General features: G+C 38.8%; 1 protein-coding gene across 3 annotated transcripts in view; it reads right to left on the bottom strand.

The window, feature by feature from the left end:
- Positions 1-8,728: 8,728 nt before the first annotated feature.
- Positions 8,729-13,948, bottom strand: part of ZNF385B (zinc finger protein 385B) — a 206,982-nt gene continuing 201,762 nt past the window's right edge. For all 3 annotated transcript variants that reach the window (XM_070956873.1, XM_070956875.1, XM_070956874.1), the window contains 2 exons: positions 11,549-11,650; positions 8,729-10,178 (listed from right to left, as the gene is read on the bottom strand). In XM_070956873.1, the coding sequence (XP_070812974.1) occupies positions 9,957-10,178; positions 11,549-11,650 (324 nt within the window). In that variant the 3' untranslated portion in view covers positions 8,729-9,956. The remainder of the gene's footprint in view (positions 10,179-11,548; positions 11,651-13,948) is intronic.

Genomic DNA, 13,948 nt, shown 5'->3' with positions numbered 1-13,948 from the left:
AGGATGAAAAAAGCATCAGAAACGAAGCTTCAGAAAAGAAGCCCCAAACAGAGCTTCAGAAGCTTTTTTTTTTGAAGCTCTGTTTCGGAGGCTTTCAGAAGCAGAAAAGAAAGTTTTTTCTGAAACGGAGTTTCAGAAGTTTCAGAGGCAGAAAAAAAAGCAAAAAAAAGCAAGGCACAGAACTCACAACCAAGGTGCTAAAATTCACCTCTGGGAACAGCTGATTGGGGGTATTCCAGGAGGCCGATCCACCTGCCAATCAGCTTTTTTCTTATTTTTCTCCCCAAAAACTAAGGTGCGTCTTATACTCCGAAAAATACGGTATGTAGTTCAACAATGAGAAACACTTAGAACAGGGGTGGGGAGCAATGGCCCTTTTATGAGTTGTGGACTTCAATTCAAGCAGGCTGGCTGAGGAATTCTGGGAGTTGAAGCCCACAAGTCATAAAAGGGCCATTGCTCCCTACCCCTGATTTAGAGGATCACCGGTTCCCCAATCTGGCTTCAAATCAAGTCTAATCCCATTAGCACATCCAACTCTAACCAACAGAGGGCATCATCTATTACTCAATAGGTCTACAGCTGGATAGGATTTAAGATTCCAGACATGAACCAGAGGTCACCTTGTCTTTAAGTTAATAAATACCCTTCCCACACAATCTAATGTTTCCGCCTTGTACATATTTGTTTCTCGGTATGTACATTTCATATTTGAAGCCCAGTGATTCCCATTCCTGTATCTCATTATTTCCGCGGGACAGATCATTATTACACAATGGTCAGATCAATTGTTGTTTAAGTGTTTCAGGGGAAATGATGAAGTGCTTACAAATTAAAAATGCCATATTTATATTACTTGAAATAGAAGTATTTGAAAGAAGTTTTGGGATGAATATGAAATCTAGCCTTCCCCACCTGTCATTGCAGCAATAATCCAGTGAAGGACAAGAGGGAACACATGATATGATTGGACATAGATAGCAAATTGGAAAATATAACTCCCTCCCCCCCCATCTCATTAGTCTATTTGTTTTCCTCTTTAGCATTTATTACACATACAGACACAGAGACACACAATGAATGAGTGTTTAGCTGGCTTGATCCGATAAGAAGTGTAGAAATAGGTTTTCAAGTATCAAATGATTCTTTGTATACAGAATGGATCCATTATAAATAATATAGTTGAATTGTCCCCCCCCCCCCCCCCGGTTTGATTTTGTTTTTCTTCCATGGCCTGAGAATGCAACAGAATTTACATGGCTACATTAGGAATAAACAATTAGATTAAATACAAGCTTAAAGACAAAACATGGTCCACTGGAGAAGGAAATGGCAACCCACTCCAATTTCCTTGCCAAGAAAACCTCATGGACAGTATCAAAATGGTGCTGGAGAAGACAATTGAGGGTCCTTTGGACTGCAAGGAGATCAAATCAGTCAATCCTAAGGGAAATCAATCCTGATTGTTCTTTGGAAGGACAGATTTTGAAGTTCAAAGTTCAAATACTTTGGCCATCTAATAAGAAGAGAGGACTCATTGGAAAAGACCCTGATGTTGGGAAAGATTGAAGGTGAAAAGAGAAGAGGATGGTGAAGGATGAGATGGTTAGATAGTGTCACTGAGGCAATGAACATAAATTTGGACAAACTCCAGAAGACAGTGGAGGACAGGGAAGCCTGGCATACTGTGGCCTATGGGATTGGGAACAGCTGGATACAACACAGTGATTGAGCAACAGCAAAACCTAGAGCCAGTTTTGTCTAGTAGTTAAGGCCCCAGACTAGAAAGCAGGAGACGATGAGTTCAAGTCCTGCCTCAGTCAGGAAAACAAGGTTGGTGACTTTGAGCCAGTCTGTCTTTCTCAGCCCAACCCACCCCACAAGGTTGTTGTTTAGGGGAAAATAAGAGGAAGTTTTCCACCTTGAGTTATTTTTAATAAAGGTGGGATACAAACACACATGTAACTAGTCTTCCATCCATCCATCCATCTTTTTTATTTTATTTTCTGAAGAAATAGTCATTTACATTTACCACTATTAAATTGTTAGAGTTCATGGACATTTTCATTCTGTAAATTCCTAAACATAATCTTAAAACAATTGCAAGTTCAATATCACCTATATGTAACATTGATGGTTATCTTTCCCTCTCCAGAAAATTTTTTTGAAACCTTCTCTGCTTTTCTCTATTCCATGTAAGACATTTTCATTGTTGTAAAAATGCTTTAATATTTGTATGAGCTGTTGAATCAGTTCACCCCTTCTTGTTAAGAAAATCCAGGATCCATTACAACTATCTCCTCCTAACTTCAACTTTAGCTGCTCTAAGTTTATACACCTGTGTATCCTAACTGGGACTCAAGATGGCTTCCAATTGGAAGTGATAATATGAATCATTTTACTGATCTGCCACAGGAAGATCAGGAAAGCCACACAAAATTTCCATCTTCATATTTTTGAGTGCATCCAGTTATTGATTCCCTGAGTCCTGCTTTGGACTTACTACATAGTGTTTAGACTGCTTTTCTTGCAGGCTGTTTGTAACATTATCACATTCATTAGTTCAAAATGTCTTTAAAAAAAGGTATCACGGTGTAATCAATCAATCAATCAATCCATTAATGACAAAGTAAACTTCTCTACCAGTTCACATTCTTTTTATGTCCATATTATGTAACAAGATAGTTATGGCTCTCAATTCCGTTTCTCAATTGAATCTGACCAGATTATGCATTTATATTACTTAGTGTTGATTCTGTTTCACCTTTCTAAAGAAGTAATGATAGACACAGCAAGAGGGACTAGACATACAAAATGTATGATAACCTCAAATATTTAGATCAAAAGTAGAGATTGATGAATAGGGACGTGGTGGCTCAGTGGCTAAGATGCTGAGCTTGTCAATCGAAAGGTCGGCAGTTCAACAGTTCGAATCCCTAGCGCTGCATAACGGGGTGAGCTCCCATTACTTGTCCCAGCTTCTGCCAACCTAGCAGTTCGAAAGCACGTAAAAAAAGCAAGTGGAAAAATAGGGACCACCTTTGATGGGAAGGTAACAGCGTTCCGTGCACCTTTGGCATTTAGTTATGCCAGCCACATGACCACGGAGACATCTTCGGACAGCGCTGGCTCTTCGGCTTTGAAATGGAGATGAGCACCACCCCCTAGAGTCGGGAACTACTAACACATAGAATATTTCATGTCAACAGCCCATCCATATATAGAAATGATTTTTGTGTAGTGAGTTGGTCCAATTAACCCCAACTAGGGAAACTAATCCACACAACTGATTCTCAATTGATAATATATCCGAAGTCTCTTTGGTATCAGCATGACAAAGATTGATGAATCACCATTAGTTCCCTACCATTCGTAGGGAATTGGGACAATCACACAACCATTTGAACCTTGTGGAATGGAGTTTCTCATCCTCTTTTTTGCCTCATAGTTCTCAATAACTTCTTCAAAGCCAAATCCCAAGAACTGGAGAATTGGTGATTGCCACTGAAAGAGTAATCCTATGTACATTAAAACTGTCCTGCATAGTAGACTTTGAATTGAAAAAAATTATCATTATTATGACTATATAGTTAGCTCAACACAAAGGTACAGAAATTCTCTCAGGGTATCTGATAAGAAGAAAAATAGCATCAACACATCTATAAATCAGAACTGAATAATCTTGGTTTCCCTTAATTCTTTGTGGATTACCTATCCTGTTCTGGACTCCAAAGAGTTTGGACAAACAAACATGTGGAAATGATGAATCGTCCCATTTTATCTTCATCACAATCTTCTAAAATGTGTTAGGATGAAAGACAGACGATTGTGAAAAGCAAATAGCTTGAAAACTTGACAAACGTTTAAAACCCCCTCCAAATCTGTGAAATTAAATAATGAATAAATGCAATAAATAAAGGATGCTGTCAAGTTACAGGTTCACTATTGTGTGAAAACCAATGCTGGCTTCTTCTCTCTTACAAAAAATATTTTGGAGAAGCAAAATCCAGTTTTTGACAGAGTGTTCAGGTCCTCTATATCTGATGACATCTGGAAGGATGCAAGCATTGCTTTTGACCTAAATCCTTGGCAAATGCTTTAAATTCCTTTTATCTGATTAATGAAAATAGTTATTTAGTCAAGTACAAACCACTGCACTTTAACAAACTGGAAATGGTCAGTTTATTCTTTTAAAAAATAAAAAGATGGAAGCATGTTTTTCTATGCAGAAAACCTATTCTGTTGAAAGGAACATAGAGAACACCTTACTGAACTACAGCAGATTTCCTCCATTGTTCTTTTACTACTACTACTACTACTTCCCTCCTCAGTTTATCATCATCATCATAACTTGATACATAGTAAGCTACACTAGAAATGGTCATTAAAAACAGGCTATGCATTTCAGACCAACTAAAGTCTTGCTGGGTCACCGCAAAGAACACCAGAAATGTACATCAAGAGTATATATTCTCAAGAGGGTCCCCCAAGATGTACAGGCCATCCGAGTTGCTCCGCAGAAGCAAGCAGGCACCAAACAGGATTGCAGTGATATACGAAGATATTGTAGGCAGATGTTCACTTCAGTAATAACACCTAAGGCCATGATGGCGAACCTATGGCACGCCTGCCAGAGGTGGCGCACAGAGCCCTCTCTGCTGGCACGTGCTGTCACCCCAGGTCAGATCTCCGTGGCGTTTTTTTCGTGAGCTTCTGTTTCCCTGCAAATGACGAAACAGAAGCTCACGAAAGAAAAAGATCTTATCTCTTGCTGTGCTGCTGGTGTTGGGATGTCCCGCCTCCCGCTGGCCAGATGGTCTTTGGGTCTCTGCTGGGCATGCGTGCATGTCTGCGCGCCAGAGGTGGGATTCACTTACCTTCCCTACTGGTTCACAAATGTGAGCACATGCATGTGCTTGCTTCGCTCGTGTGCGCCACCTCTGCACATGGCTTTCCGTCTTGGCAGTTGGGCGGAGCCTCCTGCAGTCACCGCTACCAATTCGCATGATCCGGACAGAACCGGCTGAATACCACCACAGACGCACACACCTTTCAGTTTGGGCATGCGCGCATGGGCAGTTTCGGTATTCGGTGTCTAAAAGGTTCGCCATCACTGATCTAAGGCATCAATCCACACTGTGTAGTAGAAGGCAATGACAAATTCGTCCAGCTAAGCTTGAGGTAAAAGGTATTTCAATATTAAACACGCTGGAAACATGCAAACATAATCAGGAAAATATTTAAGTACATAACAACTTAATTATTTATTTGCATAAGAAATATGGAGTTGTAAGCTTTCAAACATTTTTATCTTGCTTTGTTGTAATAAGAGATAAACATTCAAGCTGTTGTTTTGTCAAAGCAATGTAATATTTTCCTGCACCCACATATCACCATCCCATTTGAATTTCATTTTTAGACAGCTTTCCTTCTATTTCAGCTGTGTTTGGGAGGTTTCCTAAATGTCCTCCTTAAAAAAAAAATTCTATCTCTCTCACATATTTTACAGAAAAGCGGAAAAAAAGACTTATGACAATTGAGCCCAAAATTTCCATTATTATAGCAAGACAAGTTGTTAAGTGAGTTTTGCCCCATTTTACAACCTTTCTTCTTGCCACGGCTGCTAAGCGAATCACTGCAGTTGTTAAATTACTAACACGGTTGTTAAGCGGGTCTGGCTTCCCCACTGACTTTGCTTGTCAGAAGGTCGCAAAAGATGATTACATGTCCCGAGGACATTGCAACATTATAAAAACATGCCAGTTGCCATGCATCCAAATTTTGATTATGTTACCGTGGGAATGCTGCAACGGTCATTCAGTGTGAAAAATGGTCATTTTTTTCAATGCTGTTGTATCTTCAAACAATCACTACACAAATGTTTGTAAGCCAAGGTCTACCTGTATTTCTCAATGACCCCAGTATAATGATATTGAAACTCATAATAACACCACAGAGTTCCCTGAACTGGCATTAGATAACATTTTCAGAAGGATTTTTATTTTAAAAAAACAACTACAGTGGGAGCCCAAATATTATTCTGTTACAGCTATAGACGAAGGAAACACTGCAGATAATCAACAATGCCATCATTGCTGCAACACATTTCTGAGTCAGAAACTTGTGATTATAATAAGCATCGCTTTATTTCCTGTCTGTCTATTCCTGAACAGGTTCTTGGACTAAACATCTCTGCATCTGGTGATCCTGACAAAAATTAGGATCTCCTAATGAGAGAAGGTGTTAGAGGCGTCCATGGGGAAGAGAGGTTTCCAGAAAATCAAGATGGAAGACAAAACCCAGCTCCTTTTTACATATGATGATGCGCAATACATATAAAGAGGGTGGGGTTTTGTCGATGCAGTCACAACTACCACAAATCAGGCTCATGTTTACATATAGAGATTAAATCCCAACAACAAATGGGATGATAGGTACCTGGAAATGTCAGTTTTGTGTTGTGTTGTGCAGGAATTAAAGCCGCCACAAAGAAAATAAATGTGTGTTCATAATATTACACTCTTTCCAATGTAGTAACATTCCTGCTGGTACCTAATATAGTAAAGGTATGAGGAGCTGTGTGTAAACAACAGGGTAGCAACCAGTAGCAAGGTCTGTTCCTGAGAAATGAATGGCTTTAAAGTTTTGGCAATTATTAAGTCAATGTATGTCAGAACTGGCTCTTAAGACTACTCAGACTTTCTAGAATCGAAATATAATTAAAACTATTGGAATAAACATAGAGACATTTGAATTATTAGCACCTGAACCTAATAGTTAGAGTGAAGGCTCAGAACAAAACTTTATTTTTATGATGTAATGTAGGTGGATAATATGCTATCCTTTGCCCCCATTTTGGGTCTTTCACCTGCAAACTTCACCAATGGAAAGGCCTAAGCAGGAGCCATAAGTATTTGGATGTATAGATCAATATATTGTTCTGCTATGCGTATTATCTAATAGAGGATGTGTTTCTCTTTTTCTATTGCATGTCTGATAAGGGTCATCTACAGACCCCAAGCAGAAAATTTTACTGAAAGGAGAACAAAATAGACATTTATCAGTGCAGTTTAACTTGCTCCAAAACTAGAGGCAAGTGTTCATTCAGAGTTTTCAAATTATTAGGACTAGATAGGTCTCTATGATGAAACTAGAAAGGTCCTTTCATTTATCTTATTTAGACACCACACTTCTAGACTCTGTATTACGACATTGTCTTTTTCTACAGCCCCCTGTAATATAATGTGATTTAGGGATTTCTAAACACACACATAGATAAAAAGGAAGACTTGACTGCAAAATTTAATTTCAGTAACAACACACAGATGTTATTTATGGAACTTTTTTCCAGGGAAATGAAGCATGGCTCGAAAAGACAGTTGCACCTGAATTACATTGCAACAAACTGTAGTTCTCGGTTTACAACATCAATTGAGACTGGAATTGCTGTCACTAACGGACATTGTCATAAAGCACAATGTCACGTGACTGCACAACTTATCAATACCAATTGTGGCAGTCTCAGTTGCTGCATTAAGCAAGGACCTCATGTAACTAAGTCTTCTGACTTCCTGCTGGCTTCTCCATCGACTCTGCTTGAGGAAAGCCAGCAGAGAACGTTGGAAATCAGGATCATATGACCTGCTACGACATCATAATTGTGAGCCAGGTATTGAGTGCCTTAATTGTGATCATGTGACTATGGGGGCACTGTGAAGCCACAACTCACTCCTTCGGCATTGTCATAAGTTTGAATGGTCGCTAAGTGAGTGGTCATAACCCTAACCTAGAACCACTTGTAATATAATCAAACCCTTTATAAACAGAGTGATAAAATTTCTTGATTGCATTTTGGTGGGGTTAAGTTTCTGTGTTTAGTAAAAATATACTCTGAGAACTGTTGCTACCTTTTTTGCCTAATAGTATTGCTCCCATCTTGAAAAACGGCTATCATATTTCACATTGTTAGTTATTATGCTCAGATATCAGAACTGTCATGGCTATTCCAGAGTCTGCACAATCAGAAAATTCTGATTGGAACAGTCTGATTTCATGTGGGATTTGATGCCAAATTTTAAATTTAGGAATCCATGCCTTAATTACCATTGGAAATTGACAAAACTTTTCCCTTCCCATTTGAGAAAATAGGATGATTTTCCCACCCAGATTTAATAATCAAAGCCAAATAGAGACACACATCAAACAAATAGATTTAGGTTTATGTATCTTTCAATTCGATACTATAACAGGAAATTGGAAAAGTGGTCTGCCAGAAATCATGTTAATATTTAATATTAATCATTACGTTCAGAGGCAGTAGAGCTCTGATTACCAGAAGCAGGGGAACAGCAAAAGATGCTTAGCCCAGAAATATTCAGTAATCAACTGAAGAGATAAAATGATGGACTCTGAGATGCTTTTTTTAAATAATCCCTTAAAGTATGTATACAGTACTATAGATTTCTGTTTCTTAAAAAACAGCACGCCATGATATTAAGCTTCTCAGAGTGATATGCAAAGTATCTATTATGTATTCATAACTTTAGTCATTCATTACCCATGAAAGTTTAATCAAGTGATTGTACAGTTTTATGTAAGTGAGCTATACCATGATTCAGTTATCAAAGTTTTAAAAATAAATTCTGTATAATGCCGTTTTACCAGTACAGAGCTCATTTAAGAGTGTCACATGAATTTTTTTCTCATTAATAAATTATATTATTATTTTCCCACGGTATTTTATTAAAATGTACTTTTAAAAATATAAATATATTTTCTTTACAGATTGCAAGCAAAGATGCTTTCGGAGAATACCCTCATTTTCCCAAGCAAGACATACAGTATGTCCTCAGTGCCCAAATTATGTTGATAAAATGGTGTGGGGAGAAAAAGCAGACTGAAAGGCTAGAATAATAATATTCATCAACAGAACAAACAATTTGTTTTATAAATATTTTATCTCCTGTACATTATTGCATTGGGAGCCACAACTGTATGCAGCCATCATTCTATAGGAAAGAAGTTTAGAAATGCAAACCAAATTGAGATATGTATATACATGAGTGTGAAGGGATATGTATGAATAATAAATATGTCAGCTCATTATCTGATTGAACAATGTGCACAATCTCTTTAGTAAACATATAAATGATGAAATGTCTTTGAAGTGGATGTTTAGCAACGAGGCAGGGGGGAGAATAACTGAATGCAAAATAAATAAAATAAAAATTGTAAACAAGTCATCATCTTATTTATGGGATATATGGCTTTGTTACTTCTGAGTCCTTCTAAATAAAATGATAAATTAAAGACATTAAATTTTCAAACAGAAAAATTCAAGGCTGAGCTGTGCTTCTAAATATTTGCAATGCCACCAAAATGATTTGAAATCAAGTGAGAGATAAATCTGCAGCGTTACACAAGATGTACTCATACTAACTAAGGCCTAAACAAGACACGTATTAAAGGAATGGGAGTACATTAGGTAATAAGAAGTTGCAATCCAGTACTGAAATGTTTTCAGCAAACTAATTCCTTCGTCTAGCTTTTGTGGCACACCAGAATCTACTCACCAGGATATGAACAAGTTGGCTTCCAGAGACCCATGTATACAATTCTGGTTTTTCAAGTCATACAGGAAAATATTCCACATTCCTTGTTTACAAATCATAATGTCCAGTTAAAAACAGATCGATGAACCTTTGATATATTTTGTGCACAATATGTTTTTGTCTTTGTAAACCAGGTATCTGAACTTTATTTAACACTCCCCCCCAAATGGATTCTAGATTGCAATTCCTGCCAATGAGTTTTTGTAACTTATTTTCTAAGGATGGAATCAAGCATGAGATCTTAAAAACACAAGTCCTGTAAAAAAAAAGGGGGGGGGAATCTTGCTCTTGTCTTCTTTTGTCCTTGTTCCACATGGCCAAAGTTATGCCTTGCTTATTCCCAATTCAGTAGGGAGCAAAGAGGATAGATGCTGGAGTAGCTCGGAGGGGCCCATGTCCTGCCCTTAGGAGAGCTGTGGGTATTGCAGGAGCCTGGAAGAGAGCAGCGGACGGTCGTGGTGGGAGAGTCAGAGCTGTGGATACTGCCGCAGCGGCGGCAGCCAGAGGAGAGGAGAGAAAGGCAGGTGCCAAAGGCTTAAGAAGATCTTTTTGGAAGGCCAGCTTTGCCTATGGAAAGAAGGGAAAGAAATACTGCTGTGAAATGGTTGATTTCCCCCCCACCCAATGTATGGAGCTTGTTCAAAAGGTCTCCTGACAAAGTTTTTAATTTCCTGCTCTTGTCCCTGCACCTTTCCTTTCTCAATTTCAGCACAGGAGGCTAAAAGCAGCTGCAGCATTTCCTATCCCTTCTAGTGTCACATTTAGCTGCTGGCGTTATCAGCAGAGCTTCCTGGACGAGGTTTGGATTTTGCTGCATTCCATTAATTCAAGATAGGGAGTCTTATGTTATATAATAGTTAAAATGGCAATGAGAACAAGGTTAACCACAGAGAGAAGTATACCCTGAGCACTTGGGAAAAGATTCTACTATTCCAGGGATGGCTAAACTTTTTGCCATCACTTGCCAGGAGGGGGGCTGCACACGCGTGCCCACACCTATAATTCTATGTGCCCCCCGCGCATGCATGTGCAACTCCTCCCCGCTCCCCCTGCTCCTGGCACGTGATAGCCCGGTAGGCCCATTTTTCCTCTCTCACCTGGCTCCAGAGCCTTTCTAGGAGTCTGGGGAGGACGAAAACTGCCTTTCCCACCTTCCCGGAGGTCCTCCGGAGGCTGAAAATGGCCCGTTTGTGAACTTCCAGTCCCATGGGCCATTTCTGGCCTCTGGAGGGTCTACGGGGGTGGGGGTGGGGAAGGCCATTTTCACCCTCCCCAGACTCCTAGAAAGGTTCTGGAGCCAGGTGAGAGAGAAAAATGGGCCTTCCCCAGCCCCCCAGGCCTTCCAGAGGCAGGAAACAGCCTGTTTCCCTACTTCTGGTGGGCCGAGAAGGCCCAAAAATCAGCTGAGGTTGCGTTCCCACTGATATGGCTACGTATGCCACCTGTGGCACACATCCCATAGGTTTGCCATCACAGTTCTATTCCAATAAAGCACAGTCAGTTCCTCACACAAAACAGTGACAGTATAACATCTTGTGTTTGAAGAAAAAAGGGAAGGTGGTTTGGTTGTTTACTCGTAGATGTAAATTAGGTACTAATCTGGGGTTTATGCTGAAGCATACCCCTATTGTGGCTTCAGCTTTTACACTGAGAAACTAATAAGCTAATAAAACCTGAAGTACTTCAATTTCATTTTTATAACGAAGGAGGCATATTAGGTTTTTTTTTTTGTTTTTAAAGGTCAGCTGAAATGTGCTGCACATTAAGATTGAAAATAAGTGTACCTTGAACACTTCCTGAAAAATAATTGCCACTGAGTTTGGTGGAGAGGCTACTTTTGAGGAATGCACACAAATCTCTTTTCTAGACATACTCATGAATGTAGGGGAGGGTAATCAAAGCTTTTCAATAGGATAAGCACACCAGGCAATACTTACCGCTAGAATGTTTGGATTACGCTGTAGTTTGTTGTAAGGACTGTATTTCGGTTTTGTGGGTTTCCCTGCAACTTTGTCCTTGTGCCTTCTGCTAGAAATGTGCTGAAAAATCAATGCAAGTGTTCTGTGTAAAACTTATCGGTTGATAACTGTAACCAGTGTATAGTCTCCAAGTAAACATCTCTATTTATTTCAGGGAAAGGTAAGTTGACAAAAGCTCATCTAGGTATTTTACAATGGATATAAAAAGTCTACACACTCCTGTTAAAATACCAGATTTTTGAGATGTAAAAAAATCAGACTAAAATAAATCACTTCAGGATTTTTTCCACCTTTAATATAACATATAAGTTGTACAATTCAATTGAAAAACAAACTGAACCCTTTTAAAGGGGAAACATGACAATAAAAAACAAGAATAATGTTGCTGCATAAGTGTTCACGCCCTCTTATAAGAAGGGATATGGCTGTGTTCAGAATTAACCAATCACATTCAACCTGGTGTTAAATAATACTCAGTATGCATCAGGTCTGCAAAGAGCTTATAAAGCATCAAAGGGCTCCAAATGTTGGATAGTATCAATTGGGAGAAGGGTAAAAAAAAAAAAAAAAATCCAAGGCATTGGATATATCATGGAACACAATGAAGACAGTCATCAGCAAGTGGAGAAAATATGGCACATCAGTGACATTACCAAGAACTGGATGTCCCTTCAATATTGATGAAAAAACAAGAAGAAAACTGGTCCGAGAGGTAGCTAAGAGGCCTACAGCAATGTTAAAGTAGCTGCAGGAGTTTCTGGCAAGTACTGGTTATGTACTACATATGCAACAATCTCTATTCTTCATATGTTTGGGCTTGTGGGGTACAGTGGCAAGACGGAAGCATTTATTTACAAAAACGACATTGGGCATCACCAGAAGAACATCACGCTCACAGTTTAGTATGTTGGTGGTAACATTATGCTTTGGGGCTGCTTTTTTAAAAACTGAAACTGGGGCTTTAGACAAGGTAGAGAGAATTATGAATAGTTCCAAATATCAGTCAAATTTGGTACAAAACTTTCAGGCTTCTGGAAAAATGCTGAAGATGAAAAGGAATTTCAACATGACAATGACCCAAAGCGTACCTCCAAATCAGGGGTGGGTTCTACTTACCTTGACTACTGGTTTGCAGCGGGGCCGCACGCCTCTTCTGCGCATGCACAGAAGTGTTTTGGTGATGTCGGAGTCGGTGGGCGGGGCCTCTCACCGGTTTTACTACCATTCTATAGAACTGGTGCAAACCGGGGGCAACCCACCACTGCTCCAATCAACAAAAGAATAGCTTCACCAGAAAAACAAAGTTTTGGAATGGTCCATTCAAAGCCCAGACCCGAAAATCTATAGAGTGATCTGAAAAGCGCCCTGCCTCGAAATATCCTCTCAATCTGACAGATTTGGAGTGCTTTTGCAAGAAAGAGTTGGCAAAGTTTCCCAAGACAAGAATTTACCATGCTGATGGGCTCCTACTCCAAAAGACTAAATGCTGTCAGATTATCAAAAAGTGCTCAACAATGTATTAGTTTAAGGGTATGCATACTTATGCAACCATGTTATTGTAGGGTTTTTATTGTTATTTTCCCCCTAAAAGATTTCAGTTTGTATTTCAATTGAATTGTACAGCTTTATAACTTACATTAAAGAATACATTAAATTCGAAATGTTTTATTTTGATCTGACTTTTTTACATCCCCAAAACCTGGCATTTTAAGAGGGTTGTGTTGATTTTTTTTATATCCACTATACATACTGCATACACTGTATAATATCTGCAGAAACAGGCAACTGTTTAATTCTAACATTAAAAAGCACAAAAATGAACATTAACTTCAAATATGTATGGATCAAGACTTTTCTGGATAACAATAAATTTAAAGGATTTATTGTACAATAATAAGATACCGTAGCAAGATAAATAAGTAGGGAAGATGTGCTGGCAGCCATTGTGTAACAATGATCAATTCTTTCCAACAGAACTGGAAATAAATTTATCAAATTTATGGCCATCCATCTTACACAAGGTGGTATACAACAAAAGCAAAAATTAAAACTTATAATAAAGCCACTTAAAAGTTAAATAAGTAAACAAGACCAACATCACAAGAGGGTTAAAACTGGAATGCTGTATGTGATGCTGCCAATCCGTATATTAAAGGCAGAGCAACCATAGCCCACAAAAAGCAGTTGTTCATTTGTTGGTTTTCCTGACATGGAGAGACATATTGCTGTTATTTGTAAAAGTGATTGGTCTTCTCAGTAACAAGATGGTTTCAAATGTTTTACCAATGCTGTTGACCATTAACAAATATTGTCTAAATATTTTCAGCATGATGACAAGGTAACATTATGCATTATGTT

This window comes from Pituophis catenifer, unplaced genomic scaffold, assembly GCF_029215685.1.
Source record: "Pituophis catenifer annectens isolate HBS135680 unplaced genomic scaffold, rPitCat1.0.hap2 SCAF_1, whole genome shotgun sequence".
NCBI lineage: Eukaryota > Metazoa > Chordata > Lepidosauria > Squamata > Colubridae > Pituophis > Pituophis catenifer.
Note: the sequence above shows the minus strand (reverse complement) of the source record. Positions and strands in the feature narration are given on the sequence as shown.